Here is a 13,679-nt window from a genome sequence, read left to right on the forward strand (position 1 = left end):
CATTTTCTGATAAACTTGCGCGACATATTTATATATATATATATATATATATATATATATATATATATATATATATTATTTATTTCAAATAAATTTAAAGCAAATTTTAAATATGTAATAGTTATGTTTAGCAAATTTTATCGTTATTAGATTTTTGCTAATTAAATAACAAAGTTTTTAATAATTATAATCATATGTAATTACTAGTTTTTATGCCTATGAGTAGGCATGATAACATGTTTTCGTTACAATAAAAAAAGAATTTGTGGAATAGGCACGATGTAAATACGATTTTTATACGCAGAAACTATGAAATATCGATGTTACATTGATAAAAAAAAAAAGAAAGAAGGTTATAATTTTTTAATATGTTAGATTTATGTAATATTTAATCCAAGGAAATAATTCGTTCCACTCAAATGCGCATACATGCATCATTTCATCAGGATATAAAAATAAAAGCTATGGAACGACATCTAATTGAGATAAACTCGCAAAGCGCAGCGGAAGTATCGATAATTAAACTATTCAACATTGAGAAACATTCCGACATATAATAATATGTTTTAATTTAACATTTATAATACTAAATCAATTGTAAACGAATGTTTATTTTTTTGCGAAGGACAAAAATAAACAAGAATACCAATCAATTCTTGTTGAACTAAATTTAATTGAAATATGGACTGTCCGTTTTTCATTTTTGTAATATTGACCATGTAATGTAAACAAAGAATACAAAATAAAATTTTCGAGAAATTCTTTGAATGAAAACTTCGTTATATGAATTAAATATATAATCTAAATATGAATTTTACTTTACTTAGCATTGTCCAATATTTCTTATAAGATACGCGAAATGTTTTCCACATATCATTTTTATATATAATAATAATATACGTGATTTACTTAAAGTACTTTTAGAATTAAACTTTAAGTCGTTTAATAACATCTATGAGTAATAATAAATTAAAATTATTGAAAAGTTAAATGAGAAGTTTGGCATGCTATCAGTTTAAGTAGCCCAAGGCAGAGAAAAGATCGCGGTCTCGCGGCTTCTGGAAATCCATTCATCCGTTCATTCTCTCACTCCGCGGACGTCTTAATGAAAAGTGAGTCGGCGAGGGCGGTCGGCATCGAGCAATTTATGAGCGATCGGCTGATCGCTTAACATAGCGCGTGATAATGACAAATGAATAATGTAAAACTTTCGCGATACTTCCTTAATAGCAGCAAGCGCATAATATTACTTCTCGTGACTAAACACATAAACATTATGCGCATGAAAAAAGAAATATAATTTTACTGAAAGAATAATTTTATTAAAAAGAAAGATAATTTTTCTAAACGTTAAAAAATATTTGATATATGAAAAACAATAAGTTCTAAGCAAAAAGTCGTAAAATTTATTATTTGCATATTCGAACAATAGAAATCCCAAAAGCAATGCATGAAAAGACAAAGTTTTATTTCTATTTATTTTTAAATCAGTAAAAATTTGATATAATGTAAAAAGATCATAATTATTTTCTCAAACAAGATACAGAGATTTTGACACATGAAAAAAGATTGTTTGAATATTGAGTTTTTATAAGATAATTATCGCGTAACAAATCATTCGACGTGTCATATGAACTGTCTTTTATCCTTTTCGCTACGTAGTACTGTATAATTATCACTAAAGAAGTTAAACTGCATTTTCAAGATAGGATGACATTACAGAAGTTTGGATGATTTCAAGACAGGAGAAGTGGAACTTTTAATAATAAGACCCAGTAGACGTAAACTCTCGCGCACTTCGTACTAAATCGTTTTAATAATTGCGAGAATATCTATTCGAGAGAAAGGTAATTCTCCATCTTGAATGAAAAGACTTTGACTTGTTATTCAGCAAAATATGTCTTTTCATTTTGATGCAATATTTTTCTTACGACATTTCTTACTGATATTTCTCGTTAAGCAACACACAATTCTTTTTTTATTAATATATTTTATTTTTATCATCCACATGCCAATTTTTATTTTGTTACTAAAACGAGAACCACTTTCAAATGGAAATGTAAGGAGGATTGATAATCTTAACTCTGAAAACAGAGTTAATTACCTCATTAATTTAATAAAAATAATAAATATTTGCGATATTAATTTACCTTGACAGTCGGTGGTACATGATGAACAGCGCGGCTCCCCCGTCCTGCGAGAATCCAGGATGCGAAGAAAAGTCGTTATTCCTAACACAACGCCGATTCTTTCAGTTCCTCGAGGCTGTAGAGCCTAAAGGCTATACGATACGGAAGCCGATCCTCACGAAGGGACGCGCGCGTACAGCTCACGGGAGAAAACTGACCGAAAGAAGCGCGGAACCCGGAGAGTGAACCGACCCCCAATATGAGTTGCTTTCGGTGAGAAGAAGAGGGGCCAAACAGCATGGGGAAAAGAGAGAGAAAGAGAGGAAGAAAATGTGAGGAAGGGAGAACGAGGAGGGGAGGTGGGGGTTGAGAACTGGGAGAGATGGGGTAGTCGACTGGCAAGAGAACAAGATAGTTGAGAGAAGAGGAAAGGTGGGGATTTCTTACTCATTCATACTCCAACGCCCCCGCGAATTACGGGCACCAACTTTTCTCTCTCTCTCTCCCTCCTTTTTTCTCCCCCCCCCCTTCTCTTTCTCTCTCTCTCTCTCGTCGTCCACATTCGAAATGCGTTCAATGCCACTCGATTAATGAATTCATCGTTCGCCGTTCTTTTTCAAACACATCACTGATGCTTGTGAAGAACACAATTCTTTGAAAAATCTCAAAGATTTTATTTTTGTTATAAGAAATTTTTGGATTTTTCTTTATACATTTCACACAACACATTATTTATTAATTTAGATTTTCTTTCCATTAAAATTATTAAATGTATATGATTCTAGAATAGATTTTCTTTCCTATAAGAATTATTAAATGTGTATGAATTTAGAATAGCTTTTTCCATAATAAAAATATCAAAGCTTCAAAAATTTTTAATAAATAATAAGCAAATAAAATTTTGAAAGATTAATTAATAAAATAAACATTTAAATTAAACTGAATTAATAAATTACGCACAAAAGATAATAGCTTTTCAAGTAAACATAATTTAATTACTGAAATTAGTTCCATTAAAATAATTTTAATTTAAAATATCATCGATAAAACAATCTCTAGGTATATAGCTAAAAATTTAGCCGCATTGTAAAATATGAATATATATGTTATATATTTACTTAATTAATATATTCAGATTAAAAGAGCCTCGATGTTAATGCGATAGAAAATGAAATTTTACTTGACAAGGAAAATACTGCTCCTCGTCTATCGAACTATGACGCTATTCTATGCGCACAAGCGCGGGAGCGAGAGATTCGAACTCGTTTATCATCGTTATCGGTGGAGAATCGCATCTGCGATAGACGGTCATACATTAACGGCTTTTGTTAATTAACGCATCTGGCCATCGCGCGAACAATGCGCGTCAAACGGCAACGGCTATTGAATTTCGGCGAATCGGATAATCCGCGTTCTGCGCTCCAAATCTGCGCCCGTTCATCCGATACATGCCAGCCCGGCGAATAATCATACGCGTTTTATTAATCGACATACCATTTTGTTAATTACGCGAGAGTATTATGCAGCGTCGAAGTGCCGGGAGAAATGCCGAGTGATGCAGCTGGCCCGCTTGAAAAGCCCGTCCGTGTTTGGATGCCAACGCCGGCGACGTGGTGTGTGGCATCCAACACCACCTGTTATAACTCCTGAAATTACGAAATCCTCGTATCTACTGTTTACAATCCGGTCTGTTTGAAACTTGCCACGTGCTCAACCTTACGTTATATAGCACAGCCATAATTTCACCTTGTTCACGATGCAGCAACGAATTGTAATTAACGCCGCGCTCGCGTTTCGCCTGATTGCGATTCTATCTCAATATATTCGATACAGTGTTATAGAAAGTTTCATACTCGAGAGATGTGATTTATAAAGCGGAATTGCATGCCATTAAGATGCAAAACTAATGCACAATCTTGAAATTGTAAAAAAAAAGCAAAAAGACATGTCATGTCCTTGCATAATATCCATGATCCTCATTTCTTTTTTTAAAGACATTTATAGTTTCACCGATTCTTATATTTATAATCAATCCGCTTATTGATTACATTAATGAATATCGGCAGGTTGACATTATAGAGACGTGATTTGCATAATAATCTATGCTGGTCACGCAAGCGTGGTACTATATAGAATTGCACAATAAAATTGCAAGTTATTAAGAGCTACAAAAAGACCAGGACTTCCTTGAAATAGCAGCTTTTATCGTAATATCTTGAAATATCTTACCATATATACAAATATTACAACGCATATGGGCGTCAGCTATGTACACACTGGAGAGTAAACACTGGTAGATCAAAGAATACTTTTGAAAACCATTATCTCATAAAACTATTTAAAGACAATTTCATTTGTCCATAGAATATTGAACAATTGATAGTAAAAAATATATTTTGTTAAAAACATATTGAATGTAAAAACTATATAAATGAACAAAATATATAACTTTTTATGCTGAGTGAAATAATTTAATAAAGTTAAATATTTGTCTTCTCTCTCCCTCTCTCTCTCTCTCTCTCTCTCTCTCTTTATTTCTATTCAATAAGTACTTAAACGAATTTAGAATTGAATACAAAAATACAAATATTTTCACTATCATTTCTGTCTGAGGCTATTTTTAACGGCATAAATTTTCGAAAGCTTTTGATCATAACACCTCGACATTTATCGCTGCGGCAGTTTTTAAAGGCAGGACACGTGTTCTACGCCATAGAAAAAGGGTGGGCGTCAAAGGAAACAGCCAGTGACCTCGAGAAGCGTCCATCATATTTAGGACACCCGATAGACGATAACTAGCTCCAGGATGCAAGCTGATAGAAACCGTGCGTGTGCGATTCATCTTTATTGAGTCACATTGTTCATTCATATTTTCCTGTCTTTCTCAATTCATTGATATTATTTAATGAGAATGAATATTATTATTTCATGTGTAATGCGACAGTGCGATAAAAAAATATGACTAAAATATGACTAGATAATATCAGATGTTAAACAGATATTTAAAGCATCATCGTAGTATTACATGCATTATCCACTTACAAAATTTAATCTTAAATTTAATACAAAATAATTTATTACACGAAATTACATGAAAATATACAAAATATGCGTATAATAAAAAATGTACTAGAAATTTTTAGACAAGGCTTTTTAGCAACTATTAATTACGCAATATTTATTATTAATAATAGATATACAATTATAAAGTTTAATAAATTATATATAATGTAAAGAATCGCGATTAAAAGAGTCATTAATAAAATTATCAATCGTTTCGTAATTGTAAAAGAAAGTACTTGTGCAATATGCGGAGATTGAGCCGAATAATTCATAATATGCTCCCTGATATATTAATTGTTAATTTAATAATTGATTTATAATTAAAAATTCTTGTATAATTTAATATTCCGTTTGTGTATACGTCATAGTACAGAAAATATTTCGGCAACGAATTATCAAAACATAACACGGTACACGGCCTTGACGATGTAAACATTGGCACGCTATTAACGTTACGGCTTTATTATTCTCACGGCGACACTCGAACAGTAAGGAAGTAGAACGCGAGACATTCCATCAAATTTCTTTACTCAACGCGATCGCGACAAGTATCGGGAAATAATTTGATTATAAATAATTAATTATCTTTCACACACTTTAAATTTTGAACAATACGTAATTACATCATAACGAAAAAAATTCGAAGAGCGTATTTTGCGTGACATTTTAATTAAGAATCGAAATGAATAGAATCAAAATTGTTAATTATTGTTTTATCGCGATCTCTCTCTCTCTCTCTCTTTATAAACAATAATTATTTCTTTAAAAATACTTGATTTTTAATTATATTTTATTCGATACTTTATAGTTTGATTTTTCGACAATTTAAATATGATTCGGCTAGAGAACGGGTAATCAAATCGCAGGTTTAAATAATGATTAACATAATAATAAGATTCATGATATATTAATTGTTTATTAAATAACTAATCTATAATTTAAAATACTTGTATATTATTTAATATTCGACACCGTATATACGTGATAGCACGCAACATATTTTCGGCCGCGAAAACAATAACATTGTATTCAGCCTTGGCGATGTAAACATTAGCGCGCTATTGTTAAGGTCTTACGACTTAGCTTGTTATCCTTGTTATCATTCATACAGCAACGCTCGAGCAACAAAGTACGTAGTATGATTCTCGTAGTCGTAGTATGATTCTCGCGTGAAACGGAGTTTGATCGTGCCGAAGTTTGAAAGTGCGGGAGTGTCGTTCAAAGTATCGCGCGTACAAGTGCGGTAGTATCTTTAATAAAAGTGCGGGAGTGCCGTTTAAAGTATCGCGCGTGTAAATCAACCTGAGAGGAGGAGGAGGCCTAGGAGAGGCATCCTGCACCGGCGGAGCAACCTAAGGGTGAGTATTATTAATTTTATATTAATTATTATAAATCCCGTACATGCATTAATTCGATTCGATCATTGTTTGAATAATTTAAACAAGATAGACTCATACTATAAAGTTTTTATTTAAAAAAAGTTTTTTTTAAATTTATAAAATTATTTCATATTTATATACCTTCTTATTATTATACGCATCGGATATAAAATTCGATGCGTACAATAATAATTTTTTAAAATATTAATAAATATTAAACGTTGCTATAATTTGGATTTTATATTTGTGTGTTGCAGACAACGTAGCCTCAAGACCAAATCTCCGCTGTTGCGCATCAGTGCCGGTGAGTGATAAATTTTATTTTATTTTGAGGTGACGGATTCGTAGATATTGTAGATGCAAATGTAGATTGTAGATTGTAAATAAATCCGTTGCCTCAAAATGGATGGGCTAGAATAGATGAAATCAAATAAGTTTCAATAGAATTTTTAAATATGCATTAAAACATATTATAAACATAATTTAAAATATAAATTAAAACAAAAAGTTGAAAAAAAAATAAAATATTTTTCATAGCCCATTCATCTTTATTATCATATCAATAAAAGCTTTGACAATTTTGTCATGCATCGTTTTACTATAATAATATGTAATTTATATTAACATATTAAAAATTAAATAAAATTATAAAAATATATAAAATAAAATTAATTGATAATATAATATAACATAATATAATATAATAATATAATAATATTTATATATTAATAATACAATAATATAATAATATTTACATTATATATAATATAGGATACGCGTAGCGTTACTTCAATCAATTAAATATTATCGTCAAATTATCCATATGGCACATCAAAGTTTTATTCATTTTATTTTAATATAAATTATATTATCTATTAATTTTATTTTATATATTTTTATAATTTTATTTTATTTTATTTTATTAAAATTAAACATTGTTACTTCAATCAATTAAATCGTCAAATTATTCATGCGGCACAACAAACGTTTTATTCATTTTATTTTAATATAAATTATCTATATAAATCCTATATTATTTATTAATTTTATTTTATATATTTCTATAATTTTATTTAATTTTATTTTATTAAAATTAAACATTGTTACTTCAATCAATTATTAAATTTGATTGATGACTTGGCATTAGATTGATTAAAGTAAAGTTATATTAAAACGATGCGTGACAAACTGTCATGTCATAAACGAGCATAAAATTATGCTCATGTACCCCGGTGACAATAATTAGCCGGCAACAAAAGGAATTTTTTTCCTTCATCGACCTCTGATGGGGGTCGAAGCTACATCTCTGGCTAGATGTAGCCAGACTGAATATGGCCAGGATCAACGAAAGGTAGGTCCAACTGGCCCAACGGAAGCAACCTACGGTGCATTCTATTAGGGCATTCTATTAGAGCATTCTATTAGAGCACGCGAATAAGGCACGCAGTTAGGGCATGCGATTAGCGCACGCGATTAGGGATCTTCAAATCTTGAATTTCTGTTGATTCAGTCAGCAAGTAAGATTGTTAGGATTATAGGGATTGTTAGGCATTGAAGAAAAATTAGAAATAAAATTACAATACATAATAATAATATTCAACTTAAATTTATTCTCAGGAAAATTAAAAAAAAATAAATTACAATAACATTAAATATTATAACATGTTGTAATATATATTTTATGTTAACAATATTATATAATATAATTTAAAGGCTTATAAGACCCATTTTATTCTGTTAAAATAATTATCCGCGAAAATTATATATCTTATTGTTGATCGTCACATTCATATAAAGTCGCGTATTGAAAAATAAATCGAGCGGTGGATACTATATTTCGAATATCTGTCGAAATTTTTGCATAAAATGATAGTAATTATATTGCGCGCGAAATTACGCGTATCGCAATCGAATATTACTAATATCGTCGGTTCATTTATTTGTCGCATTTGGAAATTTAAAATCGCAATTTATTTTATAATTTAATCGTTGATATACATCAAAGTTTTGTCTATCTTTTTCCGTTTTAACTTTTTTTCTTTGAAAGTCTGCGCAAAATGCGTTTTGACTATTTTTATTACGTGTTCTCAATTCGAATTATATTTAAATCATCGAAAAATCGAACGATAATACATCGAACAAAATATATTTAATTTTGTCTATTATTCTAATTTTAGTTATTGAAATTATATATATTTTAATGATTTAATATATTTATACTTGGTAAAAACAGCTTGCTTTTAAATAGTGAAAAAGATTGAATTGTTTTAAATTATTTTCTATGCTATGTTTCACGTTTTCACTCGGAAATGAGTTCTCGTTCGATAGAAATGCGTGGGAGACATTTATCTCATCTATCATTCCAACTACTTTTAACAAAGTTGATTAAAAATATTTTTGGTCACGATGTGTCGAAATAATTAGGTCACCCCAGATAAGATTTTTTATTTCTGTAACAGCAATCGCGGCGATTTCGCGACACAGGATGATGCTGAATGAGAAAAAACGGATGAACAACGCCGATTAAAAAAAATCAGTTGAGCTGATATAACTTACCAAACAATGACAGCTTGCGTAGCGGTTACGTTACTACGATAATATTATACTGAGTATCCGGCGAGATGTGACGTCGCATCCAATTTTGCGAGCTGGTTGCATGCAGTGAGACGTAGAAAATAGCATAATAAGAATGAACTATTCTTATAGCGTAGAAGAGATACCTTCTGACGACGTTCCCAGCGTGGAACACGACATTCGACGCGCGAAGAAATTTCTTCAGAAACACAGCACAGAATCGGGTGACAGCTTGTAAGCGCGCCACTGAATTTCCTATAATAAAAATTATGCAATTGTACTCTTCTTCGTGTAATGTATTCTTTTATTTCCAATATATGTACAATATTTCACATTACACTTACCGTAATAACTGCGTTTCGCAAAAGAGATGCAACCATGAGATAAAAGCGATTGTTCCATTGCTAATATTGAATTAAAATTTTCTTTTATTACAAAAACTTAAAATATTAATGAAGACAAAGAGGATATTAAAAAAAATATCGAGCAGATTATTAATTTATTTTTGACTATCCTTTCTAGATACGACCACCTAACTGAACTTTTAACAAAACTACTTGCTGAGCAACCGCGAAACGCAATCGATATTTTCGAGGAATATAGCAGAAAATTGAAGGAGGAGAGATTTAAGACTAAGACGGATCATCTTCGAGATCTGTATGTACCACCGGTACAGTACGAAGATGCCAAGAAGCTCATTAAGCTCTTCCAGGTGCGGTCTGACAAGTAACGGATAATGAAACCGCGATACATAGCGAGTTTTCTTCGGATAAATAATATGCAAATGACGCAAACGATGCAAACTATAATCTTCGTTTTACTGTGCCTTTCAATCTTCCTGCAATCATGACAGAGTGTAAAGCAGATTGACGAGGATGATCAGGAGAGAATGGGGGACGAGGAGGAGGACGATAAGAAAAAGAAGTATCCCGACATGTTGGATCTTTTGTTCTACTTAGAGCAAACGGGTGTAGGGTTGCCGCGACACGAAATGGTGTTGCTTAATTTATCGATTCGGAAGTTTGCCTCCACAATGCCGGTTGAAAATATTAGGTATTCAATCTAAATGTAACAATGGCGCTATTTTGAACCTGTATATCTCACACTATTTTCTGTGTATTTATATAATACATATATTTTTTTAATTTGTATTTTAGGTTTTGGGGTAAAATACTTGGAAAACCCAAAAATTATTACGTAGTAGAGGCCGAATTTCAAGCGGACGAGATTGCTCGAAGATTAGAGGTAAAATATTAATATTAAATATAATACGCAATTAACTTCTGACATGTTTCTCTTTGATCTTTGCCACGCTTTTTTCCCAAAGTTATTTACGTGTCATAAAAAACGCACGACAGTTTAATTCACTAAATATACACGTTATCTAAAATCTCGTTTAATACTATTTATGACGCTAAAAGAATGTTTTATACTAATATTTGTATTTATCAATTCAGCATATTTATCGTATATTTAGCTTAAAAAGAAAAGAAATAAATTAAAAGACATACTTATCCCAATATTAAAGCAACTTTACTCAGAATTTTCTTCGAATAAATGAATAAATAATGTACCTATATTGTTCCGTGCTGTGTAAAATCTTAAGATCCTCTTAAGAATATCGTAATATTTTTTTTTTTTAAATAGCAAGAGAAAGAAGAAGTACAAAGAGAGGAAGAGGAACCCGAAACCGATGCGGCAACAAAATTCGCAGAGGAAGAAGCCGTGGCAAAAAACGAGACAGAAGCCGTGGATGAAACTGAAATCCCGCTCGAGGATACTAAAATAGGAAAATCCTTAGAGCTTGTCTTTCCTCCTCTGCCTGTTAATCTGTGGAGACCGTTGCCGGAAATACCGGCTGAAAAAATCGGGAGCGGTGTAAATAAAAAAGTGCGCCCATTTACGAGCTCTCAATTACCGGAATATTAAAGGCGATGCATATAACGAATTAATATTCAATTCGCATCATATCGTTTTTTTTTTTTTTTATAATCTTTCCACCTCTCATGCTCTGCTCCGCCCGTATTATTTAGGTATATTTTGTATGCAACGCGCCTGGGTTGGACGAGTGGATCGAACTTCCGCCGGTTACGCCGCAGCAGATAGTAATTGCACGACAGATTGTCCGATACTGTACGGGAAACTTGGAGACACCGGTACGTGATGCTTTTTAATGAAGGAACCCCAGGTTAGAGCGATGTTATTTGCGAACACGTCCGTAACGCATCTATAACGTTAACCCACATACTGTCTTGTTATCCGCGATATCTGGTGGCGTGCATAACGATGTTAGAATTACATGAGAGGACTTACGGTAACGATAGATGAATAGGACGGGATTGATGAATAGGAGGATAGTGAATCGCGATAAAGTTAAAAGTTTTCGATAAATATATAGCGATTAGTAAAAAGCGTAAGAATAAAATCGCTCCTTGATAATCAGGCGCAATGAATAAAGTACATCAAAGTTAGTAGAAATCAAGCAACGCGCAAACATAGATTAATGAAGTTTTGAATATACACACTTAGAGTCAATTTAATAAATCTGTCCCCATTACGTTGATGTCGTTATATTATTTTCATAATCACAGATTCACAGTTTCCCGCCGTTTCCCGGTACCGAGAAAAATTACCTTCGCGCACAAATTGCAAGGATCAGTGCGACCACTCACGTTTCGCCGATCGGCTTTTTCACATTCGGCGGAGAAGCCGAGGAAGAAGAGATGGAAGAAGAGAAAGACGTAGGTAATACATATAACAAATTTGTTTGATTATTTTTCTGAAAAAAATGGAAAAAGATGCGAATTTAAATAATTTTTAGTTATGTTAATCCTACACATTAATAAAAATGTAAATTTGGAAATATTTTTTATTTTTATATAGCACCTTATATAGAAGGAGATTTATTGGAAAACATGCATTATGAACCGTTGTCGATCAAGGATCTCGTAGATCCAAATATGTCGAATTGGTGTCATCATAGCCCGTATATTCTCGAACAAGGACGAATTATCTGGTGGACTCCCGAGAAAGAGGAAGATATTGTGGACGTTAGTTAATTAATTATTTTATAATCACAATTATAAAATCCAAAATTATTTATAAAAATATATGTCTTCAGATTACTTGACAGAGAGCTTTAATTACTCGTAGGAAGAACTCGAGGAGGAAGATGAAGGGGAGAAAGATGAAGTCAAGACGATCGGGAAAGAAACCGGACCACCTCTCTTAACTCCTTTATCCGAAGATGCCATTGTTGATTCCGTGATACCGTGGACTGCTAAACAATCGTCATTCCTGCAACCAGATATTGCAATAGCTTTAGTTAGATCAAATGTATGGCCTGGAGCTTTTGCATTCGCTGTCGGAAGGTATTTATCAAACAAAATGTTAATTTATGTAACTCAAAACTGGAAAGAAAGAAAGAAAGAATAAGAGAAAAAGAGAGAGAGCTCTATTAATAAATATATTAAAATACTATATATTAAAATATATTAAAACACTATTTTATAATAATACAATTATCAAGCGTAATATTATATAATATTATTGATAATAATAACTCTCTCTTTGTATTGTAACAAGAAAATTGCTGCGGCAAATATGTGATATAATTTACCGCGATAACGTAGAGCATCAAATTGAGCGTAAAATAGTTTGAAATATATCTATTCCATATCCTTCGCATGCGTAATTCACCGCGCATTCAATAATCTCCTCATCCTGCTGCGAGCATTTGTGGTCGACGCTAACGCGAAGGAGGAAATTATGTTGATCCGTAGTCAGGTTACAAGGGAATTAATGCACGCGGGATTGCGTTAATGTAATTTTAATGATGTCATTTCGCGCAGACGCTTCGCGAATGTGTACATCGGTTGGGGCCACAAACACAACGCGTACAATTATAGTCCTCCCAATATGCCGCCTATCCAAGATCAGTATAAAATCGGCCCGGAAATCATGGAAATCCGCGATCCCACCGTCGACGAAGAAGGCTTATATCGACAGGCTATGGAGCCAATAGGTAGATGATGATAGTATCGAAAAAAATAATATAGTTTTATAGAAAATGCTTATTTTCACATTACCCGAAATAATTCTCACTCCACAGAACGAGAAGAAGAGATATTAGTTGAAGAGGAGGAGGAAGACGAAGAAGAGGATGAAGAGGAAGATGAGGAAGAGCGCGAATAATTTTCTTCGCGTACGTCGCGCGATTCAAATGCGATATATTCTCCCGTTTGAATACGTTAAATCAAATATTTAAATCAAATATTCTTCCACAGAGTGCACTACAGGATTGTTGCAACTTGGCGTATCGATAATGTAGGTTTCAGTTTAAGCATTCCAAATAATATTATCAAACTAAGAGAATCATGAAAAACATAAACATATAATATTGTTACAATATAAAATTATTTAAAAAGAAAAATATAATTGTTTATTCTATTCACTTTGAGAAGTTCTTCTTTTTATTAAATATTTGTTTATTTTACCAAATAATATTATCTGTCGTGCTATTATCAAATGAGTT

General features: G+C 32.1%; 2 protein-coding genes across 3 annotated transcripts in view; one reads left to right on the forward strand and one right to left on the reverse strand.

Moving 5' to 3' along the window:
• Nucleotides 1-2,339, reverse strand: part of LOC126856179 (papilin) — a 103,822-nt gene extending 101,483 nt beyond the window's left edge. The window contains exon 1 of the mRNA XM_050604448.1: nt 2,151-2,339. Coding sequence (XP_050460405.1) covers nt 2,151-2,170 — 20 coding nt within the window. The 5' untranslated portion in view covers nt 2,171-2,339. The remainder of the gene's footprint in view (nt 1-2,150) is intronic.
• A 6,703-nt stretch (nt 2,340-9,042) lies between these two features.
• On the forward strand, nt 9,043-13,572 carry LOC126856193 (radial spoke head protein 6 homolog A). 2 transcript variants are annotated; one of them, XM_050604480.1, is made up of 11 exons: nt 9,043-9,379; nt 9,668-10,198; nt 10,303-10,390; nt 10,793-11,035; nt 11,179-11,301; nt 11,737-11,890; nt 12,029-12,195; nt 12,299-12,516; nt 12,997-13,169; nt 13,257-13,349; nt 13,432-13,572. In XM_050604480.1, exons 2-10 carry the CDS (start codon nt 10,035-10,037, stop codon nt 13,337-13,339), a joined length of 1,413 nt encoding a protein of 470 aa, XP_050460437.1. In that variant the 5' UTR covers nt 9,043-9,379; nt 9,668-10,034; the 3' UTR covers nt 13,340-13,349; nt 13,432-13,572. The 2 variants fall into 2 exon arrangements, with proteins under 2 accessions (XP_050460437.1, XP_050460436.1); XM_050604479.1 differs by having other exon boundaries at nt 13,257-13,520.
• Nucleotides 13,573-13,679: the final 107 nt, after the last annotated feature.

The sequence above is a fragment of the Cataglyphis hispanica genome, chromosome 18, assembly GCF_021464435.1.
Source record: "Cataglyphis hispanica isolate Lineage 1 chromosome 18, ULB_Chis1_1.0, whole genome shotgun sequence".
Taxonomy (NCBI): Eukaryota; Metazoa; Arthropoda; class Insecta; order Hymenoptera; family Formicidae; genus Cataglyphis; species Cataglyphis hispanica.